The sequence below is a fragment of the Schistocerca gregaria genome, chromosome 4 (assembly GCF_023897955.1).
Source record: "Schistocerca gregaria isolate iqSchGreg1 chromosome 4, iqSchGreg1.2, whole genome shotgun sequence".
Classification (NCBI taxonomy): domain Eukaryota; kingdom Metazoa; phylum Arthropoda; class Insecta; order Orthoptera; family Acrididae; genus Schistocerca; species Schistocerca gregaria.
This window is the reverse complement of record NC_064923.1, coordinates 709,264,718-709,289,709: the sequence shown is the minus strand read 5'-3', so window position 1 is coordinate 709,289,709 and position 24,992 is coordinate 709,264,718. Positions and strand designations below refer to the sequence as shown.

Sequence of the window (24,992 nt, the reverse complement as noted above, 5' to 3'; positions counted from 1 at the left end):
ATACTTGGAAAAGGCCGGGAGATACGGGAAGATTTCACTTAGATTACATCATGGTCAGACAGAGATTCCGAAATCAGATACTGGACTGTAAGGCGTACCCAGGAGCAGATATAGACTCAGATCACAATATAGCAGTGATGAAGAGTACGCTGAAGTCAAGACATTAGTCAGGAAGAATCAAAACGCAAAGAAGTGGGATACGGAAGTTCTAAGGAATGACGAGATACGTTTGAAGTTCTCTAACGCCATAGATACAGCAATAAGGAATAGCGCAGTAGGCAGTACAGTTGAAGAGGAATGGACATATCTATAAAGGGCCATCACAGAAGTTGGGAAGGAAAACATAGGTACAAAGAAGGTAGCTGCGAAGAAACCGCGGGTAACAGAAGAAATACTTCAGTTGATTGATGAAAGGAGGAAGTACAAACATGTTCCGGGAAAATCAGGAATACAGATATACAAGTCGCTGAGGAATGAAATAAATAGGAAGTGCAGGGAAGCTAAGATGAAATGGATGCAGGAAGAATGTGAAGACATCGAAAAAGATATGATTGTTGGAAGGACAGGCTCAGCATACAGGAAAGTCAAAACATTCTTTGGTGACATTAAAAGCAACGGTGGTAACATTAAGAGTGGAACGGGAATTCCACTGTTAAATGCAGAGGAGAGAGCAAATAGGTGGAAAGAATACAGTGAAAGGCTGTATGAGGGTGAAGATTTGCCTGATGTGATAGAAGAAGAAACAGGAGTCGATTTAGAAGAGATAGGGGATCCAGTATTAGAATCGGAATTTAAAAGAGCTTTGGAGGACTTACGGTCAAATAAGGTAGAAGGGATAGATAAAATTCCATCAGAATTTCTAAAATCATTAGGGGAAGTGGCAACAAAACGACTGTTCACGTTGGTGTGTAGAATATATGAGTCTGGCGACAGACAATCTGACTTTCGGAAAAGCATCATCCACACAATTCCGAAGACGGCAAGAGCTGACAAGTGCGAGAATTATCGCACAATCAGCTCAACAGCTCATGCATCGAAGCTGCTTACAAGAATAATATACAGAAGAATGGAAAAGAAAATTGATAATGCGCTAGGTGACGATCAGTTTGGGTTTAGGAAAAGTAAAGACACGAGAGAGGCAATTCTGACGTTACGGCTAATAATGCAAGCAAGGCTAAAGAAAAATCAAGACACGTTCATAGGATTTGTCGACCTGGAAAAAGCGTTCGACAATATAAAATGGTGCAAGCTGTTCAAGATTCTGAGAAAAGTAGGGGTAAGCTATAGGGAGAGACGGGTCATATACAATATGTACAACAACCAAGAGGGAATAATAAGAGTGGACGATCAAGAACGAAGTGCTCGTTTTAAGAAGGGAGTAAGACAAGGCTGTAGCCTTTCGCCCCTACTCTTCAATCTGTACATCGAGGAAGCAATGATGGAAATAAAAGAAAGGTTCAGGAGTGGAATTAAAATACAAGGTGAAAGGATATCAATGATACGATTCGCTGATGACATTGCTATTCTGAGTGAAAGTGAAGAAGAATTAAATGATCTACTGAACGGAATGAACAGTCTAATAAGTACACAGTATGGTTTGAGAGTAAATCGGAGAATGACGAAGGTAATGAGAAGTAGTAGAAATGAGAACAGTGAGTAACTTAACATCAGGATTGATGGTCACGAAGTCAATGAAGTTAAGGAATTCTGCTACCTAGGCACTAAAATAACCAATGACGGACGGAGCAAGGAGGACATCAAAAGCAGACTCGCTGTGGCAAAAAAGGCATTTCTGGCCAAGAGAAGTCTACTAATATCAAATACCGGCCTTAATTTGAGGAAGAAATTTCTGAGGATGTACGTCTAGAGTACGTCTAGAGTACAGTGAAACATGGACTGTGGGAAAACCGGAACAGAAGAGAATCGAAGCATTTGAGATGTGGTGCTATAGACGAATGTTGAAAATTAGGTGGACTGATAAGGTAAGGAATGAGGAGGTTCTACGTAGAATCGGAGAGGAAAGGAATATGTGGAAAACACTGATAAGGAGAAGGGACAGGATGATAGGACATCTGCTAAGCCATGAGGGAATGACTTCCATGGTACTAGAGGGAGCTGTAGAGGGCAAAAAATGTAGAGGAAGGCAGAGATTGGAATACGTCAAGCAAATAATTGATGACGTAGGTTGCAAGTGCTACTCTGAGATGAAGAGGTTATCACAGGAAAGGAATTTGTGGCGGGCCGCATCAAACCCTAGGGACTGATGACCTTATCAGTTAAGTCCCATGAGATTTCACACACATTTGAACTTTTTTTTTCAACGAACATTCGTTTTTTGTTCGATTGTAGGTTTGTTTATTAAGTACGAAGAGCTGCGTCAATATCCTCTATGTTTATAAGTTGGCTCTGTGTTGCTTCATGATTATGTGCTTAACTTCCTTGTAGTATCCAGAGTAATAAGCAACATTTTATAGAAGTTTCAAAGCGTCACTGCCCACGCAAACAACTTAAACTTTCAAGTGCTATTGTGCATATTTGCTTCTTCTTACTTGCGTTATGTTCCGTTTACTGCTTATTCATGATTATTCCTCCTTTACTTGTTGCTATGACGACCTTATTGTACACCTCTCCAAGATCTGGTTCGCTCCCATTCACTAAAGTTATGTCAACAGCGTAAGGAGATTTCTGAATCCTTCTACCTCCCATTCGGAGCTCATTACACTCTTGAGATGTTCTTGAACGTAGGCTACCGCGGCCGTTGTCACAGTCAATAAAATTCTTCTGGGTTTGAGACCGCATTGTCATCTGTAAAATTCCGACTTTTCGGAGACTGTTCCAAGGCGCCTTCGTCATGGTGTATTGCTAACTGCTGAATGAGCAGTTCACAAGCAGTGACAGCAGAACGGGTTGGTCAGAAGATCCGAGTGACTTCGAACGTGGATTAGTCATTGATTGTCACCTGAGCAACAAATCCATCAGCGACATTCCAACCCTTCGAAAACTGGCCAAGTGGTGTGGCTATAAAGTGGTAACACGAAGAAGTAACCATATCAAAACAACCACCAGGGAAACTTGTACTGACGGACAAGGACTGTAAAGCACTGCGGAAGGTGGTTATAAAAATACCGAAGGAACCACTCGTGATTTACGAAGTTTTGTCAACAGTCCAGCTAGCACAATAATTGTTCGTAGTGAGTTAGAAAGAATGGTGTGCAATACTTGAGAAGAGTCTCATAAGCCACTCATTCAGTACTTAGTTCCAAGTGACGCTTCAGTTGCTCTAAAGAGCGGAGATACTGTACAGCTGATGACTGGAAATGACTCATTAATCACTCTGTACCCTGTGGTAGCCAGAGTGAAGCGATTCCTTTTGTCAAATTCCAGAAGCACTTTATCTGCCATTCTCCGTAGTGCCAACAGTGAACTGCTGGGCTAGATGGTGTTCAGTGGGAATGTTTTTTGTGGTTAGTGTGTGGTCCCCTTATTGCACCCGAGAAAAAGGTAAATGGGGAAGAATGGGCACGTCTCTGTACTGCGTAGAGTAAAGGACATTTCGGAGACATGATTATATAACTACGATAATGTTCCTGAAATGACTGGGCTAGCAGGACAGAGCGGGTTAAGTTGTGGAAAGAGGCCAAAATGAGTTCCTGTCAGTTGCAGTCAACGTACAAACTTTATTTATCAACACACAATATTAAACAAGGATTCAAAACACTCAACACTTTAATCGACCTCCTTTGATTAACGTAGATCGGCTGAAGGCCACATTCAAAATTTGAGACACAAGGCTTAAGCAAAACTGAAGTACAAGGTTCTTCTAGAGGTTTCTCCCAAGAATATTTTCTAAATATTCAATCAAATCGGCGGAAGGCCTTAGCAACTTAATTTTAATGGAACCAGGCTGAAGGTCGCATATTAAGCAAAAAGAGGAGTTTCAATCAAAAGGCTGAAGGACTTATCTCAAAACATTTCATGCAAATTGGGTTGAAGGCACCTTTCAAAAGCATAACGATCTTATGCCTTAAGGGCAAAAGAAGAAGATTCATTTAAGAGATATTAAAACTCGGCTGAAGGCCTCTTACCAACAAATAATTAAACAGCTTAAGCCCTTGAAACAAGAGTTTCAATTTTAAAGGGCAGAAGGCCGTATCTTAAAATATTTCATATAAAATAAAGAATAACAATCTCATGCCTTAAGGGCAAGACAAGAACATTAATTTAAGAGATATTGAAACACGGATGAAAGCCACACATCAACCAAATAACTAAAATCCAAACACTTAAAATACTACAAAACACACAAGGAACGGCACTCAGAAGTTGCCAAGGCTCGGCCTGGGATTGTAACACTAACGCCCATTAGTTGAGACAGGCATCCTGTCCAACGACTACTTAATCTGGAGTCAACCCAATCTACAGACAGCCGACCGACCAATCAACCAAATCAGTCCCACTCCATGCAACCAGGAAAGCGACCACAAGATTTCAATACACGACACACAGAATATTGTCCCCCACAATGACCAACAACACCTCAGCTGACGAACTACACGCCACGCTGGACACAACAACACGACGAGGAAAGTACACTGTCCAAACCAGGACAGGTAACCGGAACGTCAACGGCCATAAGGCAGAAGATACCGCTGGTGAACGTCCGTAACAGGGAATAAATTAAGTTAAATTTCACAGAAAGACGGCTGGAATCTTAGCCGACTTAAATAAATAAACGTTGTTGCTGACGGGAATGTCGTTACATGTCCAAGACCGGTGGGCGAATAACTTCGCAGCACTCACAAGCAGCACCTCACACCGCGGGCGCACGCCGCCAGTGGCTCTGGCCAAGCCTCGCACGACGGGGGCTTGCTTGCTGCTCCACGCCAACCGACCGATGGACTGCTGGTTCGTCCGCGACTGCTGCTCCGTCGCGACTGCACTGCTGGAGCGTCTCCCACTCACTGACTACCCGATACACGACGACCCGGAAATACTAGCTGTCGCTCTAGAGATGGTACGACAGTGAGCTTATCGATACCCGCTGCTGCTGCTACTCACGGGCAAGTAAGGTAAAAGCGTCAGTGACGCCAGTAAATGGAATAAGAACATGAGGTGGCACTATCGTAACAGAAGATGACAAACAATTAATGGAATGAACACGAGCCGTGCTCTATACAGCAGCATCTTTGGTATTGCAGTAGATCGCAGAGTTCTCTTCAGACCTCCGCTTCCATTGTCATTATCTTCTCTGGTCTCAGTTATTCAAGAAGAATTCCTCCACAGATATTCAAACGCCTCACCGAAAACGTCTCCAGCAGTGTTCAAGACGTCGTACACTGAGGTAACAAAAGTCACACGCCGTAACATCGAGTCGTACTTCCTTTTGTCTGGCGTGGCGTAGCAACTCCACCTGGCATGAACCCCACAAGTCGTTGGAAGCACTGAGCAAAAATATTAAGCCACTTTGTCTCTATAGTCGTCCATAATTTCGAGAGTCCTGCCAGTGCAAGATTTTGTGCATTAACTGACCTCTCATTATGTCCGATAGGTGATCTGGGTGGCCAAATCATTCGCTCGAAACTATCCAGACTGTTCTTCCAACCATTCGCGAACAATTGTGGCTCGGCAACTTAGTGCATTGTCATCCATTAAAATTCCATCGTTGTTTAGGAGCATGAGGTCCATGAAAGGCTGAAAATGGCCTCTTAACAAACCAAAAATAACCATATCCAGTCAATGATCGGTTCAGTTGGATCAGAGGACCCAGCTAATTTCATGTAAACACAGCCCACGCCACCATGGAGCCTCCACAAGCTTGCAGACTGCCTTCACGACGACTTGCGTCCGTGGCTTCGTAAGGTTTGCGCCACACTCGAACCCTACCATAAGCGGTTACCAATTGAAGCCGGGACTCATCTGACAAGGCACGGTTTTCCTGTTGCTTAGGGTCCAACAGATACACACTCATGCTCCTAAATTAAGGACAATTGCAGAATGTGGCACTACACAAAACTGGCGCCAATATCGTGGCACATAGGAAACACACACGATACAGGTCTGTAAGTCCACGGTAGTGGTGGTAAGTTGAGAAAACCGTCCCGAAACACATGTGCTATAAAACCCCACTGTTTCCTCCGCATGTACCCCGACATCAGTTTGGGATATGATCACCATGCACACGTACATGTACACGTACACGTACACAGGCCGCACAACGGGTTGGCATACTCTGGATCAGGTGGTCGAACAGCTGCTGGGGTATAGCCTCATATTGTAGCACCAGTGTCTGTCGGAGCTCCTGAAGACGTGCAGCGATACGTCGACCGAGAGCATCCCAGACGTGCTCGATGGTGTTTAGGTCTGGAGAACAAGCAGGCCACTCCATTCGCCTGATATCTTCTGTTTCAAGGTACTCCTCCACGATGGCAGCATAGTGAGGCCGTGCGTTATCATCCATCAGGATGCACCCCTGAAAAGGCGGACGTACTGGTGCAAAATGACGTCCCGATACACCTGACCTGTTACAGTTCCTCTGTCAAAGACATGCAGGGGTGTACATGCAGCAATCATACTCCCACCCCACACCATCAAACCACGACTTCCATATAGGTATCTTTCAAGGACATTAAGGGGTTGGTCTCTGGTTCCTGGTTCACGCCAGATGAAAACCCGGCGAGAGTCACTGTTCAGACTGTACCTGGACTCGTCCGTGAACATAACCTGCGACCACTGTTCCAATGAGCATGTACTGTGTTATTAACACCAGGCTTTATGGGCTATCCTGTGACCAGGGGTCGGTGGAATGCACCTTACAGGTCTGGAGAATAAGCCATGTCTGTTCAGTCGCCTGTAGACTGTGCGTCTGGAGACAACTGTTCCAGTGGCTCCGGTAAGGTCCTGAGCAAGGCTACCTGCAGTACTCCGTGGCCTCTGCGGGCACTGATGGTGAGATATCGGTCTTCTTGTGGTGTTGTACACTGTTGACGTCCCGTAACGTAGCGCCTGGACACGTTTCCTGTCTGCTGGAATCGTTGTCATAATCTTGAGATCACACTTGTTTGGCACACGGAGAGCGCATGCTACGACCTGCTGTGTTTGACTAACCTTCAGTCGCCCTAGTATTGAACCCCTCATAACGTCATCAATATGTGTTCTTTGAGCCATTTTCAACACACAGTCAACATTAGCACGTCTGCAAAGGTGTGCACACTTACTCCTGCACCGTACTCTGACATGCACCAACAAACATCTACGTATGTGGACAGCTGCCAGCGCCACCGTGCGACTACCGCAGGTCAAATGCACCGCAAGGTCATACCCCGAGGTGATTCGAACCCGCAAACCTCCCACCAGAGAGTCTTTTCACCATTCATCAGCAATATCCTTTATTTATGAGCATGAGTATGATTATTAGCCCGGGAGAGGTGCTGCAAGTGATGTGGTGCTGTTAGCAAACGCACTCACTTCTGTCGTCTGCTGCTACAGCCCATTAACGCCACATTTCGCAGCACTGCCCTAAGGGACCCCCTCGTCGTACGTCCCACATTTATTTCTGCGGTTATTTCATGCAGAGTTGCTTGTCTGTTAGCACTGACAGCTCTAGGCAAATGTCAGTGCTCTCGTTCGTTAGCTGAAGGCCGTCGGCCACTGCATTGACCACGGTTAGAGGTAATGTCTCAGATTTGGTGATCTCGTCATATTATTGTCATTTTGGCCTTTGGAATATTGAATTACCTAACGATTTCCCATATAGAGCGCCCATGGGTCTAGCTCCAACTACTATTCCGCCTTCAAAGCCTCTTAATTCCCGACGTGCCGCCATAATCACGTCGGACGCCTTTTCACATGAATCAACTGAGTACAAATAACAGCTCCACCGATGCCATACCCTTTTTTTTCTTGTTTACGCCGTACTACCGCCATCTGTGTACGTGCATAACGCTATCCCATGACTTCTTGTCATCTCAGTGTAATGGCGAATGGTGGACACACCCCATTGTAACGCCTCTAATAGGTGTAGTGATATTTTCAATCAGATAGTGCGTATAAACTGAAGTAACTATATGCCATTTTATTAAACTTCATCAGGATTATGAGAAATTTTTAACTGAACGTGAAATAAGGTAAGGAGATTCTATAGTCCGGTAACTAATACCATTAGCGTTACTCCTGACTCCTCGCACGACAGTGGTATCGCTATGAACTCGGTGACCGGTGTAGATATTTTAAGTTTCTCGACTTGCGCGGACAGTACAGCCTCCGCCCGCCGAGGACGTCGTGCATTGGGTCGGCTCGCTACAACAAAACTGTACTAAGCCTTCCTGGTTCCACCTGCGACCAAGCTACATACACATAGATTTAAAACAAAAATCAGAATCCCAACCTTACGCTGAGCCTTATATGGATTCTTTCTTTTATAAGCGGCTTCAAAAACTTAGTCTCACTATATTAAGGAAAATTACTACGGCACAAGCTGGCATGCTGCACTACACTTCATAGTGACGCAATAGATGTTACGATTGTTTCAGTATAGTCACCAAGTTTTGTAAACAACGACCTAATCGTTCAACCAGTCATTCTGTCACGAAGCCTTTCGACTACTGCCGTGTGAATGTCGTCACCATCAGAAAATCCCTTTCCCCAAGATTTATCACTTTGGCAAAAAGATGGAAATCGGATTGTGCAAGACCTGACCTGTACGCCAAATACTTACAAACCTCCCCTGGAAAACGCTGAAGCATATATTGCGTCGTGAGGCAGAACAATGCTTTCCTTACCTTTCCTCAACTCTTGTTTCTTATGGCACTGCGCAGAGATATCGCTTTGTAGTCGGGGAAAGACGGTACTCATGACGTTTCCTGCTAAAGGAGATACTCTGCATTTCCGTCGCAGAGGCGAGGAGGTGCGTCTTCCTTCCACAAACGCTCTCTTTGTTGCAAATGTGAAATGATGGACCAGTGTCTAATAGCACTTAATGATGGTTCTTAGCAAATCTTTGCCTTCCACGAAGTACCGCTCAAGGAAGTCCAGAATTGTCGTAAGCCTTGCGCCTTTGTGTGCAGACGATGGTGATCGCGAAATTCAGCGCGACCGCAATTTACGATACTGCAGACGATTGAAAGAGCACTGCCTCTTGAGATGTGCATCTGCTGAGCAATGCCCTAATTTGGTCCGTGTACCGCCGTAAATTTCACAATGAATCTGTTTTACCCAAAGGAATAGAACAGTCCCGTGCACTTTAACTTCGGAATACGTTTACAGTTACCGTGCCATTCCTCTTGCACACTGCGTATCGCACCTGAATTCTCTCTGCAGGAAGCTCGGAAGGTGTACGCTCTTCTAGTAACACTAGTCAACAGCCATTTTATATCTGGTATTTCATACATAAACTAGTATGTATTTTGGTGTGTAGAATCCAAATACACCTTTCAAAATGTTCTAGCACGTACCATTTTTTAGTTTTTAAAGATGTTTTATTTTTCGTATTCAGTATTTCGCTTTTTGCTGTTCTTCTGGTTTGACTTTTTATTGTTTGTTTTTGATTTGCAGAGGAGATCTAGAAGGTGTGCAAATCGTCAGTAAATTGTTGGTGTGGTAATCCAGTGGTGTGAAAGAGATCCTCAGTGAGTGATTCCTGTGAAAGATAATGCAAACCTTTTGTGTTTAAGACTTACACTAAGAAAAATGGCAACTAGTAAATCTCGTTGCTGTCCAAACTACCCAGACAACTTTTGTTGTGTGTGTGGAAAATTCACTGCAAAAGCCCAAAGAAAACCAGTCACTGATATGGTTAAGAAGGCATATAAATTGTATTTTGATTACCCTGTTGGTGATCAAGGTAAAAAATTTGCACCTCATATTGCCTGCATAATCTGTACTAGAACCTTAACAGAGTGGTTGAAAGGAAAACGCCGAACCATGCCATTCGCTGTTCCTATGGTGTGGTGTGAGCGTAAAGACCATTATTCAGATTGCTGCTTCTGTCCTACAAGTATTTCGGGACATTCAACCACAACTAGACATAAAATAAAGTATCCAAATACATCTTCAGTGCATTTACCTGTACCCCATGATGAGGGGTTGCCTGTTCCTGTCTATAACTTGAAAGCCACGGAACCAGACACCATGTCAAGTGAATCAGAAAGTATTGAATACGTAGAAGTGTACTGCCCTCAATATAATAACATTGTGCCTCAGCTCTTTAATCAAAAGAAACAAAAAGATTTGGTTCATGATCTAACACATTCGAAACAGCAAGCTGCACTCTTGGGGTCGAGAGTGCAACAACGCAACCTTCTAGCTACAGGGACAAAAATTTCCTGTTTCAGATCAAGAGGTGCTTCCTTCGCTCAATATTTCGATATGCAGAATTCATTGCGTGTATGTAGAGATGTCAGTGGTCTGATGATTCAGCTAGGTGTACAACATAATCCACAGGAGTGGCGACTGTTTATTGACTCCAGTAAAACCAGCTTGAAAGTAGTACCACTGCATAATGGCAATGCATTTCCATCGGTACCTTTGACTTAGACATGAAAGAAACTTATCAAGCCATGTCTCTGCTTCTAGAGGTAATAAAATATAAGGATCGCGAATGGCAGCTTTGCTGTGATTCAAAACTCGTCACACTCCATAGAGGTTTACAGCCTGGTTTCACGAAATACTGCTGCTTTTTGTGCCTTTGGGACAGCCGTGACACCAAGATCGACAATACAGTTAAGGAATGGCCTGTAAAGAAGTCATATGTTCCTGGAAACGTAAATGTAAACAATACCCCATTATTGAGCCCGATAAAATCATTTTTTCTCCTCTTCATATCAAGCTGGGCCTTTTCAAGAACTTTGTAAAGGCTCTGTCCCATGAAGGTGAGGCCTTCAATCATTTAAAAGAAAAGTTTCCCAAACTACGTTACGCAAAGGCGAAAGAGGGTATATCTGTTGGACCACAAATAAGAAAATTTCTGAGTGATCCAACCTTTGATACCAAACACACATATACAATTAGCTGCTTGGTCTTCTTTTAAAGCAATTTTGAACGGCTTTTTGGGTAACAGAAACGACAAAAACTATGTTACCTCTGAGAATGATCAGTTGGACAACTGCAAGAGCCTGCCGTTGCGGCCCAGCGGTTCTAGGGGTTTTAGTCGGGAACCGCGCTGCTGCTACGGGCGCAGGTTCGAATCCTGCCTCGGGCATGGATATGTGTGATGCCATTAGGTTAGTTAGGTTTAAGTAGTTCTCAGTCAAGGAACTGATGACCTCAGAGGTTAAGTCCCATAGTTCTTAGAGCCATTTGAACCATAAGAACATGGGGTGTAGAATGTCGCTTAAAATTCACTTTTTAAATTCCCACCTTATTTCTTCCTGGAAAATTCGGAAGCCGTAAGCGATGAGCATGGTGAACACTTTCACCACGACATTATTACCATGGAACACCTTTATCAAGGGCATTGGAACCCTTCGATGATGGGTGACTACTACTGGGGTCTTGTCAGGGAGGGTGATGAAACGGGAAACAAAAGAAGAGCACCGTCGTCGCATTTTTCAAAACCCAAAGACGATTAAAGGTGAAAATACCTTCTGAACTAATCAGGACCTTTTATTGGCTTCATTCCCATACATACATGCAAAATAGTATTGATTTCAAACGTTCTGAATGTGTAATTTTTTTTACTTAATGTTGTCAATTTTCGATATTACCATTTTTTATTCTGCTGTGTATCTAGGAAATGTGACGTCATAGAGAATAACTGATTTTGCCAGTGTATTCAGCACCCCAAAATTAAGTAAATACTCCAATTTAGAAATCAGATGCAGAAAAAATTTTAAATTTGTTAACTAGTGCAATGCACTACTCTTCTCGGGAAATGATCTAAGCGTGATACGACATGTGTGACTTACTTTATAAAGTCGATATGTAATTGAAACAGTTCGTGAGCTTCTCCATTTAGGATAGTTAAAGACTAAACTTGGATTAACAGTAAAACAAATAAACAGGAGAGATAATAAAACAAGTATATGAATCAGGGATCAAACTAGATCTGAGTAACTAATTATAACTTTAATTGCAATGAAATGGAGGAGTGTGCGACAGGTAGTAAGGCGAGTGGATATTATGTGGAGCAAGAAAGTACGTATCTGTAGTCGAAGAAGTAAAGAAAAATGGGTAGACATTATAAAGCATGTGGTAATGTGGAAAGTCCTTACAAATAAAACTACACGAAATTCACCTTTCAATTATGTTCCAGCACCATGTTCTCTTAGATAGCAGGTACAACATATTACCGACACTAATGCTTTGTCTGTGCCAGACGGAGAAATATTTAGCGTGTCGCTGTACATGCTTTTGAAATAACTTTAACAAAGGAATTCAGGCTTTATCGGTGAAATTGAGTGATGGAGTCTTCTCGGATTATCAACCGAGTCGTGCCGTAGCCTGAAGATGACTAGTAGTAAACTCGTAGAAACGTTTCGACAACTCAACCTCACGACTCGGCCGACAAACCAAGAATATTTCACCAACTTGTGTAATTTTCCAGCTGTTCGTTTAAGTTACGTTAGTTCCAATATTGTAGGGGCAGAATACCAGTTCAACATTAAAACGAGGAACTTGTACACACGTGGAGGAAACTTTGCTGACGAGAGACGCGCCAAATCCGGAAGTGTTGTATTTAAACGCCTCACTTAACGACAAGCCGACTCACAAAGGGATGCCTTGCAGAGGAAGACAGGTTTAATACGACGCATGCCAGCCAGTTTCAGGGGAAGTTACAAATACTTCGTAGCGTAACTTGGTTGCGGAGTTGCTTAGCTGCACTACACGAGAAGAGACTGTAACATTCCGTGCAGTCCAGCGGGAAGGGTTATATAACAACGTTTAAGCAACACGTCTAACAGAGTGCAGCGTATATACATCTTTGGCGCATCCCTCGGATGAAGTTCGGTGTCTCCAGTTACCTTGCCGTAATTACTCTCCTGTGAATGAAATACCGTCTTTCTGCATAGACTTTACACAAAGGAGACGACACCGAGACCAGAGAACTACACTCGCTGTGTTCCCTTACACATCTGTCACCCCAGTACTCTCTGTCTTATTGCTTCCTTTGTGTCCGAACTTGCAACCTCCTGACGTTCTCTATTTATAGACCTTGCTTCTGCCTTGTCTTTCATCTTGCGACTCGTTACCAATTCCATACACAATGCTAATCATAAAAATTGTAATACCATAAAGACAGCATGAAGCTTTCTACGTGAATGACTACTTAAATGATTTTTAATTTGGTACAACCACATGAAATAGGTATTCTGTTGATAAGATAAGCATTGCCTGAGTATGTACCCATTTCCTCCACCCGCTCACTGCCTGTATGCTCCTCTCTCTGCTGTCTATCTACTCTTTCACCCTCTGTCTATCTCCTTTCCCCACCGTCCATCCCCTCTCCCTCTATCTCCTTCCAACCCCTCTAAGTCCATGTTGTCCTCCCACTCTCTTTCTCCATCTACTCCTACACTCTGTCCATCTATTACTTTCTCCTTTCTCTGCTTCTCTGTCCATCTGCTCCTTCCACCTTTCCCCATCTCCTCTCACTCAAACCCCATCTCCTCCACCATCTATATCCTCATTGCCCCCTCTGTCTCCTCCTCACTCCCTCTATGTCAATGTCCTCCTTACACCCTCTATCTCCACCTTCCCTTCTCTCTGTCCATCTTCTCCTCTCTCTACGCATCTCCTCCTTTCCCTCTTTCTGTCCTCCTACGCCCCCCCCCCCTTTCTCCACCCATCTTTTCCTTTCTCAGCCCATGTCCTCCTCTCGTCTTTTTATATCCAAGTCTGCCTCTTTCATTTCTCATTCCATCTCCTCTCCCCTCTCTCTGTTCATCTTACTCAGCATTACCTGTCAATCACTCCCATCGCCCTCTCTCTGCCCATCTTTTCCACGCCACTATAAGTGTTCACCTCCTCAGTCCCCCTTTCTGTCTGTGCAAGTCCTCTTCCCCCTTCTCTCTCCCCGTTATCACCCCTACATCAAAAGGATGTTGCTGGTTAAACCCACAGTACTTCTTTCCAGATAGTAAGTAGTATGTGTATCAAGTCTGGTTGAAATCGATACAGGGCATTATGAGGAACATTTTACCAGAGTCTCTGTCCGTACGGACATATTACGTTTATTTCTTATATATTTAAAATATTTTACAATATTTGTAAACATAGTTCATCTGAATTTGCACGGAATTTCGCACAGCAGCGACGTTTTCACGATGCAGAATGTTTATGACGTCATTTCTCCTGATGTATGTATCGTACAATGATATAATGTTATGGGTACTTTCAGAGGCATATTGAATACTAGCTACTAGATGTGTTGTGAATTTAGTAACAAAGATGTAAAACAATTTAAACGTCAGGCATGATGTGGCACTTTTTCACACATAAGTATTTATGACGTCATAACTCTTGAACTATGTGCCGTGCAATGACATAATTTTGCAGGTAGGATCAGTGGCATATGTGAGTATCGGCTGCAAAATGTGCCGGAGCACAGTATTTAGTAAAGAAGTAATAAAGTAAAAGTCATGCCTGCTGCGATAGTTTCACTGTCGGGACAGTGAAAATATAAGCGATTAACTTTCTCATTTCATCATTTTGTGAGGGACGCAATTGAAATTATATATAAAGTTGGTTGTAAGCCTCTAATACTGGACAAATAAAGTGTGGCTATTCGCGCGTTTAGGGCTATTCTCCTTTTTCGCCCACACCCCCTTTGATATGTAGACGGTTCTCCCCCACAGCGGCTCATTCTATACAGTAAGTGACACATGCACCAAGTTTGGTTCAAGTCGGTCCAGTAGATTAAAAGGAGATGTGGAACAAACATACATACATTCATACATATACACATACATGCCTAGATACGCACGTACATCCATTTTCATTATGTGTATGGATTTTTAAAAGGGTTTCTCATTCAGGAACGAGCATTTGAAGTTTCGTTCTTTCTGAGGAGATTGTGTTCTACCTCGTGTAATGAGCAGAAACGCCATTTGTCGGAATTAGACACAGGCAGCATGATGTCCTGTCGAAAACGTTTATTGTTCTGTTATTTTGCAGTTCACATTCGTCGGGATGCCATGACTGGCATGTGAATACGCAGCCTAATGGTTGAGGGGGCCGTATTCTATGCACAGTGGGATCTCAATAACCTCACTCGAACTGCCCACGAGAGAACACACTTCGTTCGCTCATCTGTGCATGATCATTTGGAACATCACAGGCTGTCAGCTCCTTTGTTGAAATTTCCCTGGACGTAGTCCAGAGAGAAGCATGCCGCCTGCTACATCTGTCGACAATACTGGACAGGAGAAAGGCACGACATCTTCTCTACAGGCGAATTCGTTTTCTGAGTGCAGCTGCACCACGGTTGAACCACTGTTTGGAAGCCGACAAGAGAATGAACGTTGCCGGATTGCATTCGTCATCTTCATATACAAACAGCACGAGGTGAGGTGAGTGTAATGTTCCAACAACGCGATCAACCCTGGGTCTTCTAGCATTGATCTGGACAGCAGGCATACATTTTTGATGTTTTCAAGACAGTAGCTGATAATGGCGAGGAGAGCGATGTGCTGACCACATGCCCCTCCGAATCTGCATCCGGTGACGCCTAAGTGCCGAGGATGACTCGGCGGCTGGTCGGTAAGTTTGAACCTTCAAGGCGTCTTCGGATGGTGTTTTTTTCGTTATGTCCTATCTTTCAGGTCTCGTAGTATTTCAACAAAATAACGCAGGACTACACGTTGCTGACATTGTCCTGCATACGACAATATTCAGGATTCTCAACTTTTGCCCTGTTCAACACGTTCTCCAGATTTCATACTAGATAAACACATCTGGCAGTTATTTTACACAAAAGACTTTCTGAAGACCGCCACATGAAAGAGACACACGTGTTGGTGGGCCCAAAGAAGAAAGAGTCGAGTAAGACTTAATACGCAATCAGTCAGCACGCTGTGATAAAGGACAACCTAGTGGTGTGTCTGTAATTTCCTTACCAGTTTTATTTCGAGTGACTTGAAAAACCAGCAAAGATTTAAACCATAAACGAAAGTTCCAAGAGGAAGGAAACTTCGTGACCATGATTCCTAACACATTGTTCCAAAATATTGGACGTTTTTATTCTTAGACGAATAGATAATTCACTCAAATTGGCGGAAATCGTCAAAAGCTGCTCACGTTGTGTACGTTCGTTCCTCATGTAAACATAAGCTTACAGTGAAAACCAATTTTTCTACCGTTGGGACTGCGCCAGTATGAGATACCTCTGTGGCGAAAAGGAAACGATCAGTTACAATGTCTCAGCTGGCTTGCTCTGGTTCCTGACCCCTTACGTGATTCAAAGCTGCTCTCTTTTGTGAAGTCAGAATACTGCCGGAGTGTGGCAGCAGCCATTCCACGTAAGGTCTGCCCGGCAGACACCTACTCAGTTTGGGCTTGGAGGAGACGGTTGCAAATGGTCCTCGCCGATACGCCAGGAGCAACAGTGTCCCTAATTTGCTTGGAAGTGTCGGTGCTGTCCCCTACGGCACTGCGTAGGATCCTACGGTCTTGGCGTGCATCTGTGCGTCGCTGCGGTCCGGTCCCAGGTCGACGGGCACGTGCACCTTCCGCCGACCACTGGCCACAACATCGATGTACTGTAGAGACCTCACGCTCCACGTGTTGAGCAATTCGGCGGTACGTCCAACCGGCCTCCCGCATGCCCACTATACGCCCTCGCTCAAAGTCCGTCAACTGCACATACGGGTCACGTCCACGCTGTCGCGGCATGCTACCAGTGTTAAAGACTGCGATGGAGCTCCGTATGCCACGGCAAACTGGCTGACACTGACGGCGGCGGTGCACAAATGCTACGCAGCTAGCGCCATTTGACGGCCAACACCGCGGTTCCTGGTGTGTCCGCTGTGCCGTGCGTGTGGTCATTGCTTGTACAGCCCTCTCGCAGTGTCCGGAGCAAGTATGGTGGGTCTGACACACCGGTGTCAATGTGTTCTTTTTTCCATTTCCAGGAGTGTATATTGCAGGTTTGGCAGTGAAGCCGGTAAGGAGCAGTCTGACAGACTGTATCTGCAACGACTGAAATAATTAGTAGTCGTTGGTAAAAAGTAATATATATATATATATACTAAACTTGTGTTACAGGCTTCTTCATATGCTGCATACATATAATTACAATCAGATATCTACAGGCATTACTTTCGCCATACTTGACTTAGCGCCTTGCTAGAGGTTGCTTCCTATTAGCTGAAGGCTGTGCTACATCCCTAGTTGACGTCCCGAGCAAGAGTGGACGAGAGTTCGCTAGATACTTGTCACAAGCCGCGGAGCGGTGCTAGTCGCGACTCGCGGGTCCAGCGATATCCATTACGGACCTCGGTCGGTATCTGCAACCCCTAACAAGTGTGGTATCGAACGTTGATACCACAAGATCCATGGCCGCATGCTGTGCTGCGAAGAGCTCGGTGCCAGGAATTCACTGCCTGTACAGACACTCTGCAATAACCCAGGGGGCTACCACCTTAGCACTCTCAAAGTCTTTTCGCTGTGCTTTCAAATTTCTTTCTTATTGTGATAACCTTCTACATTTTTCCAGTATCGAAAACAATCAGGAACCCGCAGCAAGTAGGAACGTTACCAAAACATTGCACGGTCAGGTAGAGGCTAGATAGTCAATTCTAAATCGGCGCGAGCTGCTAACATTTTCCGAGCCCGCAAACTGGGAGAAGCCCCTTTCATTTTCACCGCCTGGAGCTGCCACCCAAACGGTATCTGAGCTGTCTGTTACAGACAATTTTTCAGTGAATATAGCAGCCCATCGCGAGATAACTAAATTTAAAATTTTCTTTCTTTCTTCCTACTTTTTTATCTTTTGCCTTTATCCCGCACCTACACAGTGTCGACAGGTTAATTATCGGATGTGGCGCTGTTAACGTCAGAGGGTGGGCTGGATGCCATTCCTGTCGGCACTCCTCCACCTCGGGACGGAATCTGCGTACCCCAACTATCTGCGTCCACGTGAAAATGTCTTTGCAAATCGTATAACTGTTGCGAGGTGTTGTTACCTGCGCAGTATTCACCTATTCGAATGTGGAAAACCGCCTAAAAACCGCATCCAGGCTAAAGCTGTGCGCCAACACATGCAGCTATCTGGATAGGTGAGCTATCCAACTCTGAACACAGGATGATAATAATCGCTACAAAAGTGTCACGGCGTATAGAATATTAGAAAAAAATGGGCTGCCGAGAGCTATTCGCAAAGTATGTATGTATGTACGTGTGTATGTGAACCGGGGACCTAGAAACGACGGAGAGGCTCCGTCCCCGTGGCAGCCGCAGTGGTCCACAACCCCACGACGAATACTGCAGTCCACTTCGCCCTTCCATCGCCCCACACCGAACCCAGGGTTATTGTGCGGTTCGGCCCCCGGTGGACCCCCCAGGCAACGTCTCACACCAGACGAGTGTAACCCCTATGTTTGCGTGGTAGAGTAATGGTTGTGTACGCTTACGTGACTCGGAAAGTACGTTCCGATAGGTCGTGAAACGGAACGACACTGAACACCCGATGAAGCGTTGCACAGATGTGTTGAGCAGTGTCTCTAGTATGCCTGTCGATCGTGCCACGTCGCTCAGTGAGCACGTAGAGATGCCTACAACAATAGTGTCTCCCGCCCAAATATAAGTGCCTGCCGAGACATTTCACCTGATTCCATGGAGCCAAAGTAACGTAACCGTCATGCATGTCCTTCTTCATGAAAATTCTCTGTCACACTCTGCATGAGGAACAAAAATGTTTCTGCAGAATTTTCAGTGGTAAGTATCTGATCACCCACAACATAGCCAGTAACCGGAGAACCGCTGGGTACAAAGACAACACTTTGACACAGCGAGCTGTAGACCAGTGTAGAGAATTGGCGAAAAGCAATGGCAGCTGCCTTCTATGACGACAGTATTGGAAGCTGGTACAACGCTACGACGGATATCTAAGTCAGAGCAGTGACTATGGAGAGAAGTAGCTGAAAGGTGTAGCTAACTGTTGCAAATAAAACATTTTTGATTTTCTCAGTCGTTTTCATTACGTGACCGATCGGACCTTACTTACTGAACAGCCCTCATAGTATCACAATTTCCACAAGCATAAACTGTTGCACAGGACACCTACAGGTGTCTGACTAACAGAAATAACGTAGACTCTGGATAGCCATATTGGACGATAGACAGTCTCCTGTGAGTCATATCACTGACAATTTTTTGGGGTCAGGGACACATTTCTACTGGGATTGTACAGAGACAAATGGACCTTGTCGGATACATCAGCAAGCTATTGACATCACATCCAGTTCCTTCGCATCATTTGTGGCCACTCACTCTAGTAGATGCATGCGAACGGATAGAATCCATCTCCACAGATTTCCAAATGGCACTTGACACCGTAGGTCACTGTCTAGTGACGATAAAATTACCACAATATGGACATATAACGGGACTTTGAATGTTCAACTGAAACAAAAGTAGCATCAAGTATACCTCGTGGAGTTTAATACGATATCTGGATCTCTAAATTTACATAAACAATTTATTAGATAGTATAAGTGGTACTAACAAATTAGTCGCTTACAGAGTTACTGTTTATAGTAATATATTGCCGTTGGAAGATTATAAGAAAATCCAGAAAGACCTGATCAAAATTTCCACTTAATGTAGAGGACGTGGTCTAAATTCTGACTACAATTTGCTTTTAAACCCATAACTCACATTCTGTTGAAAATAAATTAAAGAAAGAGTTCTGATTTGACGCATGATGGTAAAATACAATATAACCTTACTATCTTTTCATATTTTTAGTTAAAAGAACGTTGGCAAGTTGACAAAACTTCGAGGTGTGGTCTACATTTGAGCTAGTTCTAAAGATATTGAGATATCGTGAAACGTCCCCTTAGAAAAATTATATATGACTGTGTTTAAATTGACACACGATCTGGACGTGTGTCCAGCAGAAAGAGTAAATTTGTAATATTGGATATCGTGGACTGATATATATATTATAACTTTTGAACACTATTAAGGTAAATACATTGCTTGTTCTCTATCAAAATCTTTCATTTGCTAACTATGCCTATCAGTAGTTAGTGCCTTCAGTAGTTAGAATCTCTTATTTAGCTGGTAGTATTGGCGCTCGCTGTATTGCAGTAGTTTGAGGTACGTCATTCATGAAAGGTTTAGGTGATTTTTAGTCATGGCCACTCTTTTGTAGGGATTTTTGAAAGTCAGATTGCGTTGCGCTAAAAATATTGTGTGTCAGTTTAAACACAGTCATGTATAATTTTTCTAAGGGGACGTTTCAATCGTTGAAGAAAACCTTAGTACTATGAACGAAAATCATACTATTAACATTGCATAAATAGAAAAATAATATGGAATTTTTTTATTTTTAAATACTGTGATCTATAAAAAATGTGGTAATGTAAAGTAAAACATTCTATTCTTTTCACAAAAGTCGCAAATATAAACTTCTTTAAGAGCCGCTGCCCTTTTTATGGTTAATATGTACGCTGACGGTGGCACAAAATATACCCAGCTGTAATTTTTGAAGAAGTTTATTTGTTGAGGATTAGTAGCACAAGTACTTGGTTGTGGATTGAAATACAACTTAAGGTAAGTCACTTCTTGAAATAGAACAATGACGCTTCTAGCCAATAAAGACCAGTCCGTTTGTCACTGAGCTTAAGTTCCTTAAACGCACACTTTATAAAATTCAAAGTCCCATAACATGCTCAGTGTTTAAGTGCCTACTGAATGAAGAAAATTTAAGACACATAAGGAGCAAAATTCTGTAAGTCCAGTGAGTATCCATTTGAACAGTAAACAGAAATAACTTTATAAGTCCACATGTCTGCCACGATGATAGATTTCCCTTTTTATTCAGTGAGGAGGTCACAGATGGCAGCTCTTGGGATCGCAAGTTCATACGTTAACGGCTGCGATGTCGTGGAGGCGACACTCAAGTGAGAATCCTGATTCATGGGATCATTGCAGAAAAGTCGCCTGACCCAGGAAAATTCACTCATGGCATACTGGTCTGATCCGAACTGAGAACTGCAGTAAATAGCACTCGCGTTTAGGATACAATCGTGCTTATCTCCAATCATGTGGAAAAGAGGTTCGTGTGGCCTGCAGCTTCCAGTAGCACTTGAATCGCCTCCTTGTGGATGGCCGGGAAATTTGTCCGGTGTTAGGCATCTTCAAACCACTGACGTGATGTTGGTTGCTGCCACTGCAGGCATTAATCCTCGGTACAGCAAATTCGATGCAAAAATAGATACACCAAAGCTCTTTCTGACTCTCGTTTCTTAAATGAATGTTATGGACCGTCTCGTTAACCTAATTGGTACGCTGTCCAACATAGGTCGCCATGTGTGAAGCCATAGAATTTCAGTTCCGCTTGAAGTACGTAAGACACCAGTTCCCCACCTAATACGAGTTTTCTTCCAGTTTTCTGTGAAAGTAATTTTAAAGGAGAAACTAGAGCCTTCCTAAATGCCTGTAACATCGACCGTAGCACATTCTGTAATTTCGCTGCTGTTGGTGTTCATATAGTTTTCTCACAGACTGCACGAATCGCTTTGATTTTATCTGTTTCGTTCCATTTTCTCCCCTTCCCTGTGGAATATATTTTTGCTTTGTTCTCGGCATTCTAGAGGGAAAACAGCAAATGTTAGAAATTTTGAAAAAAAAATGTCCAAAATCTGGCTACAGTCCAAAATTAGGCTCAAATTAAGAACCAATAATACTACAGAATTTTTAGATTAATTTCAAAACAACGAAAATAGGAGCTATTAAGACTAAAGATATTCCAAAATCTAAGATTACCATTAATATGACGTACTACAGGGAAGACTATTCGTAAGCTCACAAACTGTGTCAAAAAATAATGAATGCATACGAACAAAAGTTTCAGTACGGTCGTAACTGAGTTTATGTTGAACATATTGGCTGCTGTAAGTGACGTGAAAATTTTACAGAGTGATTGACGTTGCCTGAAGCGTAGTTTTATGTTGTTTCCCAGGCTTCAGCACCTCCACTATTTGACATCCAACTACCCCAAATTTAGACGCTAGGCGAAATTTGGACCACCCCCCTAATAACGGCAGTTCGCTGTAAATGTTAGTCAGTGGAGAGTAATGTCCATAAAAAAGATTAATTACTCTGAATAATCTATTTATAATATAACTAGTTTTCTTGTTGAGCCCATCACGTAGTTTAAAATGAGGAATTGTAATGTGGAGTTCTATGAAAAGGTCCAAACAGGTGAAAACAGTGGTGGGGAAGACCAATGGAAATTGGTTTATTGGCTGTATTCCGGTGCAGTGCACTGACAAAGTAGAGAAAACCACACACAAGACGCAACTGGTCCTGGGAGTCCTTGTCATCTAGGCATGACTGTGGACATCCTAAAAATTTGGACGCAAACGTATGATCAGGACATGTAGGGGTAACCTGAACAGAGATTCCAGGAGAGCTTAGACGGAATCGTTATACTCGCTGATTGCGTCTGAATAAATCTTGTGGCACACCTGTGCGTGGGAGGCTGTATAATAAGAATGATTAGTGCGCAAACAGACACGTACAGTCATTTTTACCTCGCTGCTTATGCGAATGGGACAGAAAATCCCGTATATAAGCTTGCAAGGTGTATATTTGGTTATATACCCACATCTTCAAGACTGTCCAGTATTAAATGATTCACGAACACACATTACCTTTCAGTGGCAGGTAATTGTCACTAATGTGAATGTATGTGCCGCTAGAGGATTCTGACTGATGGGATTGCCTTTGCCCAGCAGGTAGATCTTAAATATGCGCTGTGTGTTGGCCAAGCAGCCAATTATGACGAAACGCAAAATCAGAGAGGCCATCGAAATACTTAAACACCCTAACAACATGAACAGGGAAGATGGACTCAGCCTTGCCCCATCTTGGCTGCCAGCAATCAGAGCCCAACAGACCGCACTGTCAACACAAGGCACGAGCACTACTGACGAGTAACTGCCGCAGTTGGTAAACACACAGCCAACTTCTCATTCGACGGTGGCCACCAATCATGGTACATAACAGAAGAGCCAGTGGACAACAGAGGTCACGTTCTCCCTCCACCGCAATAACCCATTAAAATAAAGTTCCCTCTCATTCTTCCTTAAGTGATGAATGAAACTAACTACGTTTTTAAAATTATGGCGTATGGCATGCGCAGTGAACACTAACAACAAAAAATATAAAGGAAACTGCATAGCTAGAACGCACCATTATACCCAGAAGAAGGCCGCTGCAATCGTGGCCGAAACTTTGGCTTTTCTATAGCAGCAGTAGTTTTTACATTATGACACGGTACCAAACCCAGAAAACTTTTATGTTGACAGGTAGAACTTGTTGATGGGACGGCCATCGTCTGGGAGCCGATTCTCACTGACATGATTTGGCTTTCTTTGTCTAGAAGGTAGTTTTAGTTTTGTCTTGCAGTTGATTCTCTGACATGATGTAATTGCCTTCATCTGGAATCTGTTACTATCCCTGATGATGTGCCCACTGTTGTCCATCAGGTGGTTCTAGCTTGTGTGATGTGATTCCCTGGTGCCTGGTTGGTGATTCCACCCCCGCCCCCTTCCTGACGTGACAGTTTTATTTCCTGCAGATGACTCTTGCTGACGTGATTTCCTTTTGTCCCGCAGGTGACTCTCGCTGACATAATTTCCTTTTGTCCCGAAGGTGATTCTCGCTGACGTGATTTCCTTTTGCTCCACAGGTGGTTCTCGCTGACGTGGTTTCCTTTTGTCCTGCAGGTGATTCTCGCTGACGTGATTTCCTTTTGCCCCACAGGTGGTTCTCGCTGACGTGATTTCCTTGTGTCCTGCAGGTGATTCTCGCTGACGTGATTTCCTTTTGTCCCACAGGTGATTCTCGCTGACGTGATTTCCTTTTGTCCCACAGGTGACTCTCGCTGACGTGATTTCCTTTTGTCCCACAGGTGGTTCTTCACTGACGTGATTTCCTTTTGTCCTGCAGGTGATTCTCGCTGACGTGATTTCCTTGTGTCCTGCAGGTGATTCTCGCTGACGTGATTTCCTTTTGCCCCACAGGTGGTTCTCGCTGACGTGATTTCCTTTTGTCCTGCAGGTGATTCTCGCTGACGTGATTTCCTTTTGCCCCACAGGTGGTTCTCGCTGACGTGATTTCCTTTTGTCCCACAGGTGGTTCCCGCTGACGTGATTTCCTTTTGTCCTGCAGGTGATTCTCGCTGACGTGATTTCCTTTTGTCCCACAGGTGGTTCTCGCTGACGTGATTTCCTTTTGCCCCACAGGTGGTTCTCGCTGACGTGATTTCCTTTTGTCCCACAGGTGGTTCTCGCTGACGGCGGGCCCAGAACCAGCCTCGGTAGTGGCGGGCCCTCGCACGCGCCTGCTGGGTCCGGTGCTGGTGGTGGAGGCGGCGGTGGCGGAGGATGCGGGTGTCTACCGCTGCGTAGCCTCCAACGCGGGCGGTGAGGCCAGCGCTGACCTCCGCCTCACCGTCGTCACCCCGCTCCGGGTCGAGGTGGGTATGCATCTCACTTCCAAAGGGCTTTGCACCCTCTAGCCTCCTACATGCCCCGCCTCCAGCGGCAACGGATCGTAATACAACAGCATATCTAGATAGGCCATGGATATAAAAGATGAAAATATTTTATACTTGATAAAAAGTCGAAGGAACACAGCAGAAGACCACCTTCACTTGGATCTTACCCATGATAATAATGATATCAACGTCTGTTCACGAACGTCTTCCTGCCTTTGTCTTTTATAACTGCTAGTGCTATGATTATGTGCCACCCATAAGCCATATGTAGGGTGAAAAGTATTTAAACCAACAAACTCTGGGAGGTTGTAGGGGACATCAAAACAAA

The 24,992-nt window shown here is 43.9% G+C and overlaps 1 protein-coding gene across 1 annotated transcript in view; it reads left to right on the top strand.

Moving 5' to 3' along the window:
* The window catches only part of LOC126267877 (Down syndrome cell adhesion molecule-like protein Dscam2), a 1,296,028-nt gene that overhangs the window by 542,761 nt on the left and 728,275 nt on the right, over positions 1–24,992 (top strand). Inside the window, exon 5 of the mRNA XM_049973186.1 lies at positions 24,448–24,643. Within this exon, the coding sequence (XP_049829143.1) occupies positions 24,448–24,643 (196 nt within the window). The remainder of the gene's footprint in view (positions 1–24,447; positions 24,644–24,992) is intronic.